General features: G+C 42.1%; 1 protein-coding gene across 1 annotated transcript in view; it reads left to right on the top strand.

Moving 5' to 3' along the window:
• The window catches only part of LOC147022102 (chitin synthase chs-1-like), a 181,654-nt gene that overhangs the window by 138,838 nt on the left and 24,676 nt on the right, over nucleotides 1–18,140 (top strand). The window contains exons 19-22 of the mRNA XM_085892696.1: nucleotides 6,809–7,376; nucleotides 11,181–11,215; nucleotides 11,421–11,507; nucleotides 15,811–15,932. Coding sequence (XP_085748822.1) covers nucleotides 6,809–7,376; nucleotides 11,181–11,215; nucleotides 11,421–11,507; nucleotides 15,811–15,932 — 812 coding nt within the window. The remainder of the gene's footprint in view (nucleotides 1–6,808; nucleotides 7,377–11,180; nucleotides 11,216–11,420; nucleotides 11,508–15,810; nucleotides 15,933–18,140) is intronic.

The following is an 18,140-nucleotide window of genomic DNA, read 5'->3' as shown; positions in this document are numbered from 1 at the left end:
TATCAGAGGCCTAAAGAAGTCCCTTTCAGCACATAAAATTTTGAAGTTCAAGGTCAAAGGTCAAGGTCACTTTGTCGCAAATCAGGGGAGTCGACGAAACCCTTATTTTTTGAGTAATTTTGATAGGATCGTCTTCAAACTTCATGGGAATATAGTTCATGGTCTGGCACTCAGCTGATTAATTTTTGGTGGCGATTGGCCTTGACCTTCATGGTTAGCACCTAAGGTCAAACATATTTGACCCCAAGGTCCAATTTTCAAGTTTTAGGAACCATATCGTGTAGTACCTCAAATTGAACACCTCGATGAGTGCTTTCTAGATATATCAAGCTTGAGACATTATGACGTCATTTGGTGACGTTATGAGGCAAACGCATATTTTTCATGGTTACTCTGTAGAACGATTCTCATCGGAATCTCTCGTAGGCAGATATTCCTCAAGGAGTCGCTCCTGGTGGATAGCAGCTCTGTTCACCTCAGTGTGACCTTAAAGAAGTCACACGTGGTCACCTTTTGGCAAGATACGGGTCACCCTGCGGGTGACATTGGTTTATTTATTCATTTGTCACCAAAATATAAAGTAATAACTCGGTAAAAGATAAACTTCCCAAAGTAGTCAGGGGGACTATGTTGTGATATAAAGACCCGTGGGATTTAAATGATTAGAACATGCCACCTACCTAGGTAGACTATTTAGGTCCCAAGGAGTAAGAAAATCCATGTTGGCAAAATTGGAAGTGTTGCAGATGGCGGCCATCTTGGATTTCAATTTCTTTCTTTTTTTACCTTCACCCTTTTGTGACTGATTTTCACAACTGCCATAGAGTTTATGTATACAAGTCTGCCAATGGTACTGACAGGGTTAACGGAACTTTTGAACATCATACAAAGCTTACTTTGGTGGTTTCTATCGTGTTTTGATGCTTAAAGTGTTGTAAAGAGGTGCACTTGGATTTGCCAGTGTAGTGTAGCAGCATAGCAAACCTGTTGTGCATTTTGTGATACAAGCACTAAATTTGGCACAAATGTACATGAATATGTCGCAAACATTTTCAGATATTGGGCCACTTGAAATTCTCTCTTTATGTCCACCATATTGGATTCAAAATGGCCACCACTTGAAATCTACATTTGCTATTATCTCTGGACGTAATGCAGCTATTGACTTGATTCTGGTATCTAAATGTATGGTTTTGGGGGCAAGGAATCCAATGGTACCATTTTCAACTTAATATTATCTATCACAGTCTGTTATATAATTTTATTTGGAAATTATCTTGGCAAATATTGGATTCAACACAATACTTTGAAAAAAATGTCTTAGTTCTGTAAATGTCTTAGGTAGAATACTGACATGCAACATGGTCTAGTATTTGAGGCTACGTGTACTGGTATCTGAGGCAAGGTACATACCGGTACTGAAGATACGTGTACATAAACAGTGTCATGTTAACAAGTTCAGCATTGCCACAAATACATGTATGTTGTTGACTCATCGTCATGTGCAGTCCCCTTCACACACACAGAGGGCTGTGCACTGAAGGGCAGCCTTTTTCACTTGCAGCGCCTCACACACCCTTTCTTGCACTTGCAAGAAACCAGCTCAATGCAGCTGTGAGCTGCCTCAGTTAGCCTGGTCCAGTAAGGTGTGTACTGTCCTTCTCCAGTCCTTGACCAACCCCAGTTGGTTGGTGAAGGGAGCTCTGGTGCTGGCAGCAGTATCTGACCCCACACATGTCCACCTTGATACACTGCCCTCTTGACATGTTCCTCCAGAGCTGCCTTCGTTGGAGGGATGAGCTGCACATTGTTCTTCCTTGCGAAGAGTTTCCTCCTGGCCTTGTCAATGTCTGTGCATTTGCTGGTTCAATCATACAACAGGATCACGAACCTCTCGATGCTGCGCATTGCATCGTCTGGTATGTCACGAGGTGCAGAGGACAGCAGCAGCAGCGCCTCAGTGAGTTCTGGCAGTACCGTCCAGACTGCCCACGCAGTCTTCTTGCCATGTCTATGAAAACTAGATACAGTGTCGCATCCAGTTAGAGCGTGGAACATTGGCAGTGCACGAGCCTTCTCTCATCCTAATCCAGCTGCTATTTCGTATGCTGCTAGGTATCGGAAACTCTGGCCTGTTCCGAATGCCAGCCACAGTTTGTCTTCTGGTTGCAACTCCTGTGCCAGGGACACTGCCAGCACCACAACATCGGTGTCTACAGTCCGGTTGAGTATTGCATCGTGTCCATGCTGGACTGCGTGAGATGCATGCAGCAACATCCGACTGTCAGCTTCTTCATGGTTACATGGGGCGAGTGAGGTCAGATCTGGCAGTAGTGGCTTGCTGAGCACTGCCTCTCCATCAGTAATGACGAGTTGCTTGTCCTCCTGGTCAAACCATTCCATGAGAGCTGCTGAGAGGAACCTGAACAGCTCGGTCTTGTTGCTGTCCACTCGTAGGAAGTTCTGCCAGTTTTCTGGTATGGCTGCGGCATCCACCACACGTCTCCGCACATCTTGTCCCTGCTTTGCACGTGTACTACCTTTCAGTGAATCAGCAAGGTAAGTATCCCAGACCAGATCCAGGCATGACACTGTTTGCAGCTTCGTGGACATATATGGGATGAAGATCTGTTGTGCATACTCTTCAAAGGTCTTTGATGCAGCCAGCTTCAGCATCTGGACGATGGCTGCTCCATCAAGCACAATACAGGTCGTGACAGGAGTCTCTGTCTTTGCGTCGGAGACTTCTTCCAAGCATGTGAGGAGATCTCTCTTGGTACCAGTGCAGAGGCTTCCACCATCAGACAATGCAGGAGGACATGTGTGATTCTCGTGACAAAAGAACTCCTCAAGGTTTCCATCCCTCGTCTGGCAGCCAATGTACAGGCGTGCGAAGAGTTCACGGTCATTCTTGATGGAGGCGAGCTGTTGCTGACCTATGCTCTGGCTTCTTGGAGTGGAAGTGCTGAACACCTTCAGCTTGTTACGAGGAATGGGTGCGTCCACTGCCTTTGTTCTGTCCAACAGACACTCTCTGGTGAAAGCCTCGAACTGCTCTTGGCCAATCCTCTTGGCATTCATCACGGTCTCCACAGCAGCAGGATCTGCGATCTCCTTTGTGTCCAGTTTGACTACATCCTGTCTCTCCTCCTTGAATGGGTTGCCCATCTCCTCTATGACACCGACGAAAGAGCGAACATCTTTCACAAATGAGGCCTGTACACTTGGCGTCTGATCATGATGACGTGTGTCTGCTGTTTGCCGTCTCCAGTGTTGGTTCCCATCCTGGAATTCTTCGATCACCCTGGCAACTTCTGGTCCTGCAACCATCCAGCGACGTAGGGCACTAGGGTTGTCAGTGAGCCCAACTGCTCCACAGTCTCCTTTGATGCAGGCATTATTCTGCTCATGTGCCTGGTCAATCGGGATTGAAGAGAACACCCTCTGTGTTTTCTGAACGGTGAAGTGGCTTTCCCTGAATTTCCTGGCTACATCTGGGTGTTTGATGGTGAGTTCGGCCATGTCCTTCAGGTGCACTGGTATCCACCTAGCATAGTGGGTGTGATCCAGTGCATGGAACCAGGGGACCAGCTCTGTCAGAGCATCGAGGTATATCATTAACGATCCCTGCCTGAGAGAACGCACACACACTAGAACCAACAGTTCTAGTTCCAGCACGGTTGCCCAGTAGTGAAACTGGGGGATGTCTTCTCCTCTCTGGCAACACCAGTCTTCAAACTCCGGAAGGTCCTCTGCATCCCTGGTTTCTCCCAGACAGTAGTGGTTGTAGGCACGGTGTTGCAGGATGTACAGTGCTGCTGCAGTCACTTGATGTGAATTTATATTTTAGACTGCCATTATATATGAGCTTGTCTGAGTTGTTACTAGTGATTTAGTATCGTTTTTTTTATGTTTACAGAACTAAGACATTCTTTTCAAAGTATTGTGTTGAATCCAATATTTGCCAAGATAATTTCCAAATAAAATTATATAACAGACTGTGATAGATAATATTAAGTTGAAAATGGTACCATTGGATGCCTTGCCCCCAAAAACATGCATTTATATACCAGAATCAAGTCAATAGCTGCATTACGTCCAGAGATTTCAAGTGGCGGCCATTTTGAAATCCAATATGGCGGACATAAAGAGAGAATTTCAAGTGGCCCAATATCTGAAAATGTTCGCAACGTTAATGTACATTTGTGCCAAATTTGGTGCTTGTATCACAAAATGCACAATTCTTTTGAATATTTGGGCTAAGCCACCCCACTAGTGGTTCATAAATGAATGGCAGCCATTTTGTTTTTCAAAATGGTTGCCAAATTTGATATTTTATTTAAAATATGAGCTTTAACTGTCTCAGGAGTTTTTGTATGAAAAATACGCAGTGAGGACCTAAGGTTATACAAGAGGAATAGAGTTTTATGTTAGATAACAATTCAAAATACACTTTATTTATTTATTTATTTTTTTACTTATTAATTTTCTGTCGTAGCGAGGTCATTGTTTGCAGCCAATGGTTTGCTCCTTCACACCACATCGAAGAGTGACCTGATGTTGATACTAGAAAACCTGCCAAAGGTTGAAGCAGTGCCCCAGGAAAATAATAACCAAAGAGTTGATCAAGCTGGAGTCAAGTATTTGTGTGTTGCTCTCATCGATGCAATGGCTGATTTACAAACATTGGACAAACCAGAATGCATCAAAACCTGTCATGACCTAGCAAACCACTTCATTGGACGCCACTGGCAGAAGTATTTTGACTACGATGAGGTACATTTGGTGTTTGACCGTTATGACACTGGAGAATCTCTGAAAGCTTCAACCCGTGAGAGACGTTTGGGTGGTACCAGGGCAGTGGCGTATCATATTACTGATTCCACATCAATTGGCAAACTAAGCATGCAGCAGTTGCTTGCCCATGTGTCAATGAAAGATGCATTAACCGCCTATTTTGCTGAAAAGATACTGCAACATGATGTGACAATGGGCAAGTCCCTTGTGGTTGCCTGGCGGAATAAGGCAAGAGCTACACATAGAGCAGTAGTTGACCTCTCAAGTAGTCAAGAAGAAGCAGATACCAAACTCATTCTGCATTCCATTGATGCTTCTGTAAATGGTGCTACCTCTCTAGACATCCACTCACCAGACACCGATGTGCTTCTACTTGCCATCAGACGATACCCCAGTTTATGTCCAAATACTTCCTTTGTAACAGGGGCTGGTCAAAAACATAGGGCGATACCCCTTGAGCCGATCTACAGTGCCTTGGGTCCAAGGAAAGCTGCAGCTCTACCGGGATTTCATGCACTATTAGGAGCAGATGTCACAAGAAAATTTGCTGGAATAGGAAAGAATAAATTCTGGAAAGTACTGCAGGAACTTGATCCAACTGATGAGATAGTAAATGCCCTTGTACAGCTAGGAACAACAGATGAACTACCTAACACTTTGTTTGCTGCAATTGAATCATTTGTATGCAAGTTGTATCTCCCTAACACAGAGCTGTTGAATGTAGCTGATGTAAGGTGGTGGCTATTCAAGAAGAAGCAAGCTCAATCAGAAGGTTTACCTCCAACCCAAGCTGCGCTGCATCATGCCATTTTGAGAGCGCACTACCAGGCCATGATTTGGAATAATGACATCATTGCAAATCCAGACCTGCCAGAACCGCTGGAATGTGGTTGGAATTTGGTAGATGGCCGATATAAACCAGTCATGACAACCTTGCCGCCTGCTCCGCAAGCAGTAATTGATCTGGTGAAATGTTCCTGTGCAAAGACACGATGTTCAAGTAATCGCTGCAAATGCAGAATAGAAGGAATGGATTGAATTGCACAGATCTTTGTAGCTCAGAATTGCACAGATCAGTGAGGACTCAGAGTCATGTGACACCTCAGAAGACACAGTTCTCTCAGATGATGAAGAGGAGGATAGTGATTGTGAAGATGAGTTATTGTAACTTCCACAAGGATTGGAGCAGGCAATAAACTCTGGCAACCAACCACACAACTAGCATGTAGTATGGACAATGTATCACTGACTCAAAAGGATGAAATATTGATGTCATATTGGCGGTCATTTTGAATTTTCATACGTTCATTCCTTGACTTGATAAGTGTATGTTCAACTACTAAACTTAGCCTAACCTCATAGAACATTCATGGCCTTATAGCAACAATAGGCCTTAATACGTCCATTTTGAAATGAAAGATGGATGCCCTCTGCAACACTAAAACTGTAAATATAGCTTTTCATGTTCTTTGGTACCAATATAACATTCATATAGGGGTGATCTTATGAAGCATGTTAAACACGTCACTGTCACTGAAATGATAATATATGCATATATTCAAGAATAAGCCATAAAGGTGGCCATTTTGAAACTCAATATGGCTGAAAATTTTAACGGAATTTCAACTGTTCACAAGAAATGTGTATTTCACTAATTGTTTGTCTTGATAAATGTAGATTTTACAACAAGAAAAACAGCTTTTTACGACATTCATATCCACATTCAGGGCAAATATAGACATAAAATGGCGGCCATTTTGAAATCCAAGATGGCTGCTCTCTGTAACACTTTCAAAATTGCCAACATGATTTTTCATGTTCTTTGGTACCTATTTAACACATTCATATAGGTGGGATCTTCTAATCATCAAAATCCCATGGGATTGCATAGTCTCCCTGACTAAAGTCTTGGAGGGAAAAGATGCATCAAAAACAATGAAATTCCAGTAATTATCTTATCTTGGACTATGTTTTGATGTTTCATGAATTATCCTGATTTGTCTCTTTGCAGGTGCACTTCATTTTCTCTTCAAAGTGGGCGCAAGCACTTCTCTTGGGCTTTCTGTCATTCCACCTGCTTTTTTTCTTCTCATCTGCTTTAAGACAAAAGAATCCGTCCAGCTGAATGTGGCCGCCGTCCTCACCATGTTTTATTGCTTTTTCATGTTGGCCGCGGTATTGGCCATCATTGCTGACATGATTGTGGACGGACCTCTAACTCCGACGGGGATATTCTTCCTCGCATTACTAATCATCCACATTACAGCCGCTCTGTTTCATCCCAAGGAGTTTTTTTGCATCATTCATGGCTTTGTTTATGCCATCTGCACCCCCTCTGGGTATCTACTGTTGCTCATATACTCCCTCGTCAATATGAACAACGTTTCCTGGGGCACCCGAGAGAACAAGGTACCAGATGAGCAAAAAGAAATCATTGAGATCGAAGAGAAGAAAACCAAGCGCAAGTGGCCATGGCAGGGAAAGAACTGGAAAATGGATTGTACCAAATGCTTTTGGCACTGCTTGCCCTGTGTGAACAGTTACGACGTGGTTGATTCAGATGAAGAATGGACTTATCCGTAAGAAAACTCGATCTTTACCTTTATCATTCCATCATAATCGATAAATGATTTGTTTGACTGCACCAAACCGATGGTGTTGTGGTGTTCTCTCTGCTTGTATATAATCTTTGAAATAATGTCACCCATTATTATTTTTAGATCCTCGTGGAGGATCTCTAAGTCATACACACGTTGTTGTTCTTGTGGACTTTTTTGTTTCACAGCCTACAGTTTTCATTGAAACTTCCTGAAACTTGGCACATATATATGTAAAAATACCCTGCGCAGACAGTAACCATCTCCGACTTTGAAAATTCCTCCTAGAAAAAAAGTTATGACGTCAAAATATCTCCGCTAATGGAAATCACCTAAAAAATTACCTCCGAAACTTGGCAAGCTGTTTGAATTTTGTTTGCGGGAATCAAACAGGGCATTAGCACAGATGAATTACCGCACATATGATACATCACTATGACGTCATCTAAATTTTTATGACGTCATTCCTATTTTTTGACATTTTTTGTTTCACAACCCAGAGTTTTCATCGGATCTTCGTGAAACTTGCCATGTATATACAGAAAGCCCACGGGCAGGCAGTAACCATCTCCGATTATGGAAATTCTTCCAAGAAAAAAAAGTTGACGTCATAATAGCGAACGTAGTGAGCTTCATACTTAACGCGTGCACATGAGAGAATAGGAAACAACAACACAATACCCTGGCAATTTGGAATCCGTGTCGTTGGCTAATATGGAATAGGCAAAGCCTAGAAGCGAACGTAGAATTCTTCTTACATTCGATGCTGCAATTTCCAGTTACTTCGGCCTGGATTCGGGATCAGCGATCAAATAATGTAAATCACGATTAAAAATTATTTTTTGATGATGCAGGAGATATCTTTATTAAAATCAATGGAGGAAATGTACACCATGTCTGATATTTGGATCTTTCATGTCTCCGAAGATGCCTTTATCTCCCGGGACGTATCATTCCCCATGACAAAAACCGGAAGCAAAAGGGTCATAGCCGACGACACGGATTCCAAATTGCCAGGGTATTGTGTTGTTGTTGTTGTTTCCTATTCTCTCATGTGCACGCGTTGAGTAAAAAAAAAAACCGGAAGCAAAAAAATAAACAGTAGCAAAAAAAAAAACCGGAAGCAAAAGGGTCATAGCCAATGACACGGATTCCAAATTGCCAGGGTATTGTGTTGTTGTTGTTGTTGTTGTTGTTGTTGTTTCCTATTCTCTCATGTGCACACGTTGAGTGCAAAAAAAACCCGGAAGCAAAAGGGTCATAGCCAATGACATGGGTTCCAAATTGCCAAGGTATTATGTTGTTGTTTCCTATTCTCTCATCTGCACAGGTTGAGTAAACAAAAAACCGGAAGCAAAAGGGTCATAGCCAACGACACGGATTCCAAATTGCCAGAGTATTGTGTTGTTGTTGTTGTTGTTGTTGTTGTTGTTTCCTATTCTCTCATGTGCATGCGTTGAGTGCAAAAAAAACCGGAAGCAAAAAAAAACGGAAACGCAAGGGTCATAGCCAACGACACGGATTACAAATTGCCAGGGTATTGTGTTGGTGTTGTTTCTTATTCTCTCATGTGCACGCGTTGAGTATGAAGCTCACTACGTTCACTAATAATTACTTTTTTAGATGAGATCCTGTTCTAGGCGGTGTAGTTGTCGTGAAGGTAATGTTGAGGTAATATTAATTTTTTTAGATGAGATCCTGTTCTAGACGGTGTAGTTGTCGTTGTGAAGGCAATGTTGAGGTAATACTTATTTTTTTAGATGAGACCCTGTTCTAGGCGGTGTAGTTGTTGTTGTGAAGGTAATGTTGAGGTATAATGTTGAGGTAATATTTATTTTTTCAGATGAGATCCTATTCTAGGCAGTGTAGTTGTTGTTGTGAAGGTAATGTTGAGGTATAATGTTGAGGTAATACTTATTTTTTTAGATGAGATCCTGTTCTAGGCGGTATAGTTGGCGTTGTGAAGGTAATGTTGAGGTAATATTTATTTTTTTTAGATGAGATCCTGTTCTAGGCGGTGTAGTTGTCGTTGTGAAGGTAATGTTGAGGTAATATTTATTTTTTCAGATGAGATCCTGTTCTCGGCGGTGTCGTTGTGAAGGTAATGTTGAGGTAATATTTATTTTGTCAGATGAGATCCTGTTCTAGGCGGTATAGTTGTTGTGAAGGTAATGTTGAGGTATAATGTTGAGGTAATATTTATTTTTTCAGATGAGATCCTATTCTAGGTGGTGTAGTTGTTGTGAAGGTAATGTTGAGGTAATACTTATTTTTTTTAGATGAGATCCTATTCTAGGTGGTGTAGTTGTTGTCGTGAAGGTAATGTTGAGGTAATATTTATTTTTTCAGATGAGATCCTGTTCAAGGTGGTGTAGTTGTCGTTGTGAAGGTAATGTTGAGGTAATATTTATTTTTTTAGATGAGATCCTGTTCTAGGCGGTATAGTTGTCGTTGTGAAGGTAATGTTGAGGTAATATTTATTTTTTCAGATGAGATCCTGTTCTCGGCGGTGTAGTTGTCGTTGTGAAGGTCATGTTGAGGAAATTTTTTTTCAGATGAAATCCTGTTCTAGGCAGTGTAGTTGTTGTTGTGAAGGTAATGTTGAAGTAATATGCAGTAGTGTTATGACAGTTATAGAAATGCACAAATAATTAATTTGATCTATAGTATACCCAATCACACCTTTATGACTAAAAAATTAACAACAAAACTCGAGAGTAAATACTCTAGAAGTTTTAATTCTCCCTAATTTTAGAATAAAGATATCTCCCACATCATCAAAAAATAATTTTTAATCGTGATTTACATTATTTGATCACTGATCCCGAATCCAGGCCGAAGTAACCGGAAATTGCAGCATCAAATGAAAGAAGAATTCTACGTTCGCTTCTAGGCTTTGCCTATTCCATATTATCGCCGCTAATGGAAATCGCCAATACCATTATCTCCGAAACTGGGCAAGCTGTTTGAATTTTGTTTGCGGGAATCAAGCCGGGCATTAGCACAGATAATTTATCGCAAACCTGATACATCACAATGACGTCATATTCGTTTTTATGACGTCATCATGAAGAGGATGAGAATCTTAGCTCATTTGAGCTTGTTTTTTTTTTTTACATAAAAACTTTCAAAAATCTTCTCTGAAATGGCTGAACAGTTTGAGGCAAAACATAGGTATAGTATGATCGCCTATCCATGAGGAACAAAAAGTTCACAAAGCATGACGTCATCGGTAACATGGTTTGGCAACTATGATTTTTTTTTTAAAGAATATGCCTTTAAAAATCATCTTCAGAACGGCTGGACAGATTGAGCGGAAACTTCACCCACATGTTCCTCAAGCCTTGGGGATACTAAGGTGTTCACAAATAATTAATAGGTTACATAATGGATCTGGCAGCCATAATAAATTGAATGAAAATCTTTTTTAAATTCTCTCTTGAACCGCTTCATCAATTGACATGAAACGTTACAGTTATGATCTAGTTGTCATGGGGAATATATGTTTTACATATCAACCTGATCAGACACGTGGTCTGGCAGCCAGAATTATTTTATATTTTGACTCTGCATTCAGGGATTTAAATCAAACTCGGTACAAGTATGTACAATGATGTAATAATGTGGGCAGAGGCATATCTGGTGACATCACGACGTCGAAGAGTGCCCTTCTAGTATTTTTTTTCTCATGTTGTAAAAGCGTCATCATGAATTGTAACTGAAGGTCACACTTTGAAATGCAAGTACTTGATCCGTTTGTTGATTGCCTTTTGCCTTATTTTTCAGGTTTTACACAAACCATCCCAGAAATTCAACAGTTGGTGAGTATTTAATGCATGGCCTCACATGAAAAACCCATTGTGAAGATGCATAGAGAGCCTATCTCTTTGTTACACATGCAAATACGGCAGAATTATAGTACCCTCCCTGCCCCCTCTCTCCCCCCCTACTCCTCAAATGCCTCTTCATTTTTGCATGGTACATTAATTGTCCTTTTCATCTTTATCCTGTCTTCCCATTGTTTAGGATCATTGCCTTTGCTTCATGGCCGGAGATCAAAGCAAATGAGCATCAAAAAAAGGGATGTCAGCATTGATTCCAATGCAAGTTTTGGTAAGTGTCGTAAATGGCCGCTTTGTACAAATATGAGAGAAGAACGGATATTTGAACTGAACCCTGGATGAACGTTCAGAATTCCATCAGCCTGCCTTTTTTCCCATGGGCTATGCCAATCAACATTGTATTTTTAGATAGGAGTTCCCATGGAGACCCCCCCCTCCACCCACCCTCACCGAACCATTCATCTCTCCCAAAATATACCAACGAAGTTTTAGGATAATGATTAGTGCTTTGCATTGAGTGAGTATGAGTGACATCAACTTGCATTGGTCAAATGAGATATTCTAACCGATCTAACCGCTGCTAGTAAATATAATATTGTTATGAGTGTGGGGGTGGATGGGTGAGGTCATGAGGGGAGTACAAGGAACCACGTCCCAGCCACCGAGCCACAGATAACTCCACGGCATGACGAGTTGCTAAGAAACCACAGTCACCATCTGAGATGCTTAATTTAGGTAGGGTCCAGCATCCAAATCTTGCTTTACCTTCCCAACAAATTAATCACCCTAGATAAGGACTGTGCTTCCCAGCATTCCACTGTAACCAATCAGAATGGCTGAGTGATACCGTTAGTAGAACGCTGGCTATTGTTTAACCATAACAAAACAGCAGGGCAGAACTCCCTGTCACTATTACACACTATGATCTATCCAATGGAAATAGACAATCAGGCAGTTAGGAAAATGGTTTTTCAAGGTTTAGCAAAGGCACATATTTATTATTTACAAGCTGACAGTATCACACAAGAAAGACTTTACCCTGAAATACAAAGCCCTCTTAGTCAGTCATCTTATTAGAATTTTCTGCACACACAGGCACCTCAAGCATTCTGTGAAAAGGAAATGAGAAAGATTGAGTAACAGAGAAGTGAAGTAGGTGGGATATGGTGTCGACCCCAGCCTCACCTGTGTGTGAGCCAGACAGCTCGCATTGCAACGAACAGGGTGTGTAGTGCTGGTGAGTGAGAGGTGCAGGTGAGACGTGCGTTGTGCATGGTTGCTTGTCGTGTGAGTCCTGAAAAGAGCTGCTGTGGACTCTGTTGACACTCGGCAAAACCAGATCGAGTCAATGAGGTATGTGCAATGGAAGGTGCAAGGATGTAAGATGTGTGTTTAAGACGTGTAGGGAGAGAAGTTAGCTCTGAGGAGCATCACTGTTGATACTCTTGATGCTTGAGAGCTTGTGGTTGGTTTTAACAAAGTTAGCATAGGATGTACTGTCAGTGAGGAGGTGGTAACCTGGAAGCCTGCGTCTCCACGATCATTCTGCTTGGCCCTCTCAGTGCCCATTCCAATTCATTCGTAGTGCTCATTTCATTCTGTTCCTCAGGCACAATGCTTGGCGTAACCCACCTTTGACTCTCAAACTCTCCACTCCATCACCACCTTCGCTCGATTGACTAACCAACTCGGAACTCTGAGGACTGCTTTTACTGAACTTCGAGCTGACTCACTTCTCCTTGAGCTGTGAACTTCTCCAATTCTGAATTCCCCAGAACTCTCCTCCAACTCTGAACTCCCCAGAACTCTGAACTCCCCAGAACTCTGAACTCCGCAGAACTCTCCTCCAACTCTGAACTCCGCAGAACTCTCCTCCAACTCTGAACTCCCCAGAACTCTACTGCAAACTGCTCTGCCATGCATTTTATCGCCTTGGCTTCTGTTGCTTCTTGCATCTGCCTTTCGTGATCCAGACACTGGTTAACCAGTGCTCTGTGATCCAGTTATTGTGATTGGCTGCAGGAATGCGGTGGGGGCGTAGGGGGGAGTTTTCTGGTAGCTTGGTGGCATGGCGAGGACAGGGCTATGGGTTTGACGTGAACACCGAGTCTGAATTCGCTACGCTAAAGAGGCGTTGTGCTCGGTGTACACCATTGGAATGTTGCTGGATGCATTCAAGTGGTTTGTGGTATGATGGGTGGGTGAGTGTTGTATGTAGTTTGAATCTGTAAAGTTTTGATAATGGTGTTTGACAATGAGGTACGAGGAAGGAGTTTGAGAATGAGGTACGAGAATGGAGTTTGAGAATGAGGTACAAGAATGGAGTTTGAGAATGAGGTACGAGAATGGAGTTTGAGAATGAGGTACGAGAATGGAGTTTGAGAATGAGGTACGAGAATGGAGTTTGAGAATGAGGTACGAGAATGGAGTTTGAGAATGAGGAAGAGAACAATGGGGATAGTTCTAACTACATTCACAATGCATCTTTCCCTTCCACTGATATGAGGGGGAGGGGTAATTTAGCGTAACAAAATTACTACATATACACTGCGTTTGTGTTGGTGAGACCTTAGGAGGCCTCCTCCCCATTTTTTTTTTGACATGGCGTCTGACATCACATGTCAACCCTACCGTTTTTACCAACAGATGCCAGAATCCATTGGTTTTGCATCAGGTTTAGTACCCATCGTTTAAGATCCTCTGAATCCTGATGTGGGAATATGGATGGATGATCCTCCTAGCACCATCAGACACATAAGGCTGCTGAGGAAGTTTCATTGGCTGGGGGGGGGGGTACAGTCTGGGACCGGTTGCCACTCTGACACAGGACACTCGACTGCCTCCCTCGCAGCAAGCTGGTACTCACTTTGCCAACCTCAGAAGAATGGCAGGCCGATGGCATCAACAGAACCCTCTCCTCTCCTCTCCCAATGTAGGGTGGTGATTCCCACGGCAATGTCTTGGGTCCAGTCTTGATTCTCATGTACATGAACAACCTCTGTGATGCTCTGGAAAACCCTAGTCTTTATTTTTATAGACTCCACATTGTGTTGTACAGTACCCATCCTTCTGTGAGGCAGACAGCAGCTTCATCTATCTCTCTCTCTCTCTCTCTCTCTCTCTCTCTCTCTCTCTCTCTCTCTCTCTCTCTCTCTCTCTCTCTCTCTCTCTCTCTCTCTCTCTCTCTCTCTCTCTCTCTCTCTCTCTTGACAGTGATATAATAAATAGAACATGTCCTTCAATCCTGGAAATTGTCACAGTCTTACCCTTTCACTCTAAAAGGATCATAAAATGACCCCACCGATCTATTTCCTTGATTATCCACTGGAGGAAGTTGTCTCTATCACTTCGAGGCCTCACCATCAGCCATGACCTTTGCTGGGCTGACCACATAGCAAAGGTGGCCTCCAAATCCATCTAAAGACTTGGCATCCTCTGAGATCGAAGTCTTTCCTTGCAAAATCAGAGCAACTCACAGTCTGCTCAGCCTTCGTCCATTGCTTAATGGAGTTTTGGTCTCTGCTGGTGTCTCAGCATCAAATCTGTTTCTATTGGATTCTGTGAAACCTCAGCTCTCAGAATGATTGAAATCTCCCATGATGAGGCAGAAACACAAGGTCTGTTGCTCTCAAATTGTAGACAGATCGGTGGTCTCTCTGTTTTCTACCGTCTACTTTCCAGTATTTCCCCCTTTGCTCTCTCTGTCCTCCAGTCCTCCTTATCTACTCCAGGATGCACGTGTTCTTCAAATAACCCCCACTTAGTTGAATTTCCAAAATCCAGGCTGACTGCACACCTCAACTCTCTTATTCAATTCTTTCATTTTATTTCAATCCTTCCTGAGGCTGTTCTGTCTTGCTCTTCCCTCCAGGACTTCAAACAAACAGTGCAACGCCATATCTTGTCATCTTCATCTCTCACTCATGATCTTTATTATCCTTTCCTTTCTAAACCATATTACTTACTAGTTTCAGTGTTTCTTTCACTCTTCCCTTTTCTTCTTTATTCATCCCCTTGATGTTTGTCCCACTATCAGTTATACCTTGTATAACTTTTTATGCAGGAATTTTTTTTATATACATCAGTGAAGGCTCATGGAAGAACTGAAGACAGTGGGTAGTGGGTAACCATACCGACATGCGTATACAATACAGTTAAATGTGTCACACGCTACAAGTAATGGAGTAACAAATAGAAAAAAAAAGAAGAGGACACGGGTCTGCAAGTGTTTAAGACCTCAAAGGTATGTGTTGGAATTGCAAGAACCATTGATCAGAAAAGGCCTCTGGAATGTTAGTTTCATGGACAACCCCCAAAAATTGGGTGATTTAGGATGGGATTGAGAATGTTAAAAATTTCCATTGGGCTTATACAAAGAAAATGTTTGAAAACACCTGCTTGAAGAGAGAAAGGTGTGTAAGAATTGTAAACATTTAAAAGTAATATGTTGTAACAGAAGATTTTTTTTGACATCTCTGCCGTTAACAAGTTTACTTTAGATTTTAATGAAACCTTAGGAAAAAGTATGCTTTAATACTTTACAGACAAATAAAATTGGAACAATTTTATTTCAGATTCTGATGAATACACTGAAGACGAATACCAAACGCTACTTATGCAATACCAGGAATCGAAAGAAAAGCTGGAAGCACTTGTGGAAACTGCCAGAAACATTGCCGTGGAGTACGACGATGAGGTAACTTATTACTTATTGAAAATGTCTTAAATTATGACCACCTTAATCTCACCCCTCTTGTAACACTTGCTTGCACAGGTCCTAACCTCACCTCCCCTAACCCATCCTTCCCACCTCCCCTCCCCAAACCCATCCTTCCCACCTCCCTTTGTACACATTGCTTATTGTGTCCAAATGTTTCCTCACTGCCTCACTGTCAGTTCATACTTTCCATCACCTCGATCTTCCATGAGTCTCGATCTTATAAAGAAAAAATAGAGTGGGCCTCAAATTAAACTTGATCGCTTTTTGTAAATACCAGAATCGACTGTGGCTTAAAACAGACAAATAAAGTTACCTCATCTGCTCCCCCCCCCACTTGCTCCCACCATATACACAGTAACCTGAACTACCTCACCCACTCACTTCCACATGTAATAAATTTTAAATATCCTGGCTAAAGAATATTGTCATCCAATTTGTCACTTGCGGGTAAAGGCTTCAATGACAAAACCTGTCTATTTCATAACCAAAGTGAGAGACCTTAGGAGGCCTCCTGACAATGTAAGAGGTCGGTGTGACAGTAATGTCTTATTTTATCTCTCAATAAATATAATTCCAACTAAGATGAAAAGTACAGGGAATATGCACACAAAAGTGTCAAATTAAAATTATTTTTCCACATTGTCTCCATCAACTGCAATGCACTTTAATGAGCGCATCAATCTGACTTGCTTGCTTTTTACGGTGTCACTGCGGTTGCAGGCCAACCATGGGCCTTTTCATTGATATCTGTTTCCCCATTTTGAAACGCTTTGCTAATGTCTATGCCTGATGTTGGTTTAATGGTTAGGGCGGCGGGCTTTGGATCCTAGGTTCCTGATTTTAAATCCCACTCAGCTGTTGAAGTAGTACCAGGTGGGGTTAACTCGGCCTGTCATCCTTCTGAGGTTGGCAAAATGAGTGCCAGCATGCTGGTATATTGTGTCGGAGTGGCGACCCGTCTAGGATTGTGCCCAATAGCCAAGGAGATTGCTTAGGCAGCACCAACGCTCTGCACAGAGTATGGTCCCAATCTCCTCCTCCTCCTAATGTCTAACAATGCTCACATCAATGGTGGAGTCATCGTAAATATTCTTTAAACATCTTTGAATATCCACCGGAGGAATCTCTTCTGCAGTAAGAAATTCAATAACTGTTCTCTGTTTCATACGCACATCTAGTGCGGCAGCCATTTTGAAAGTGTGATGTCGTGATGTTGCTTGACTGATCACAGTGCCGCTCAACTTAAAATGTGCGGAAGATAAAAACTTTGTTTCGCTTTCTTTATAGTGATCTTGTTTAGCTTTACGATGACGCTTTAGCAACAATTTTGTGAAGTAATGTTTTCTGGGATTCTCCAAAGATTAGGAAACAATATAGAAATTATGAGCAGAGTGATAGATGGCAACCAATGGCTGGAAGAATGTAGGGAGGAAGGTTTTACATTTAGGAAGCAGTGGGAATCATTTCAGGGACAAAGGGAGTGTTTCCAGAATGATGGCCATTTGTTAAAGAGAAAGGGGGCAGCAAGGTTTGCAGTGGGAATTGAGGAAGTAATTCAGCTTTTTTAGGTCAGCAGAGGGTGGGGAAGCTATTAAGGAATGAACTGATGATATAATTGGGATGAGTAAGGCCAGGCAAGAAAATAGAATATCAAGAAGGGAAAAGTTTAACATATTCTATACCAATGCCAGGAATTTAAATAATATGATGGAAGAACTTGAAGCCAAAGTAGATAGCAAGGAGTACGATATAGTTGCAGTGAGTGAGACATGGTTTAAGGAGGAGAGTAACTGGAGGACAGGATTAGAAGGCTACAAGGTGTATCGGTGTGATAGGAGGGAGAGAATAGGAGGAGGAATAGCAATCTGGGTAAAGGACAGCATTACATGAAGAGAAAGGGGTGACATTAAAGAAGGAATAAATGTGGAGGATTCTGTAAGGGTAGAAATTAGAGATTGTAAAAACAGTAAGATACTGGTAGGATGCTTTTATAAGGCTCCAGGTGTGAAGGAAGAGGAGGAAGGAGGAGTACATGAAGAATTCAAAAGGGCATGTGGTAAGGGAAGAGTCTTGATTATGGGGGATTTTAACTTGCCAGGGATAGATTGGGTCCAGGAACAGGGAAAGGGCAGAGCAGATGAGGATTTCATAGTTTTAGTCCAGGAGTGATTTTTAACCCAGTTT

The sequence above is a fragment of the Eptatretus burgeri genome, chromosome 8 (genome assembly GCF_056783735.1).
Source record: "Eptatretus burgeri isolate ZD-2024b chromosome 8, Ebu_testis_v1, whole genome shotgun sequence".
Lineage (NCBI taxonomy): Eukaryota > Metazoa > Chordata > Myxini > Myxiniformes > Myxinidae > Eptatretus > Eptatretus burgeri.
This window is presented reverse-complemented; position numbering and strand designations above follow the sequence as displayed.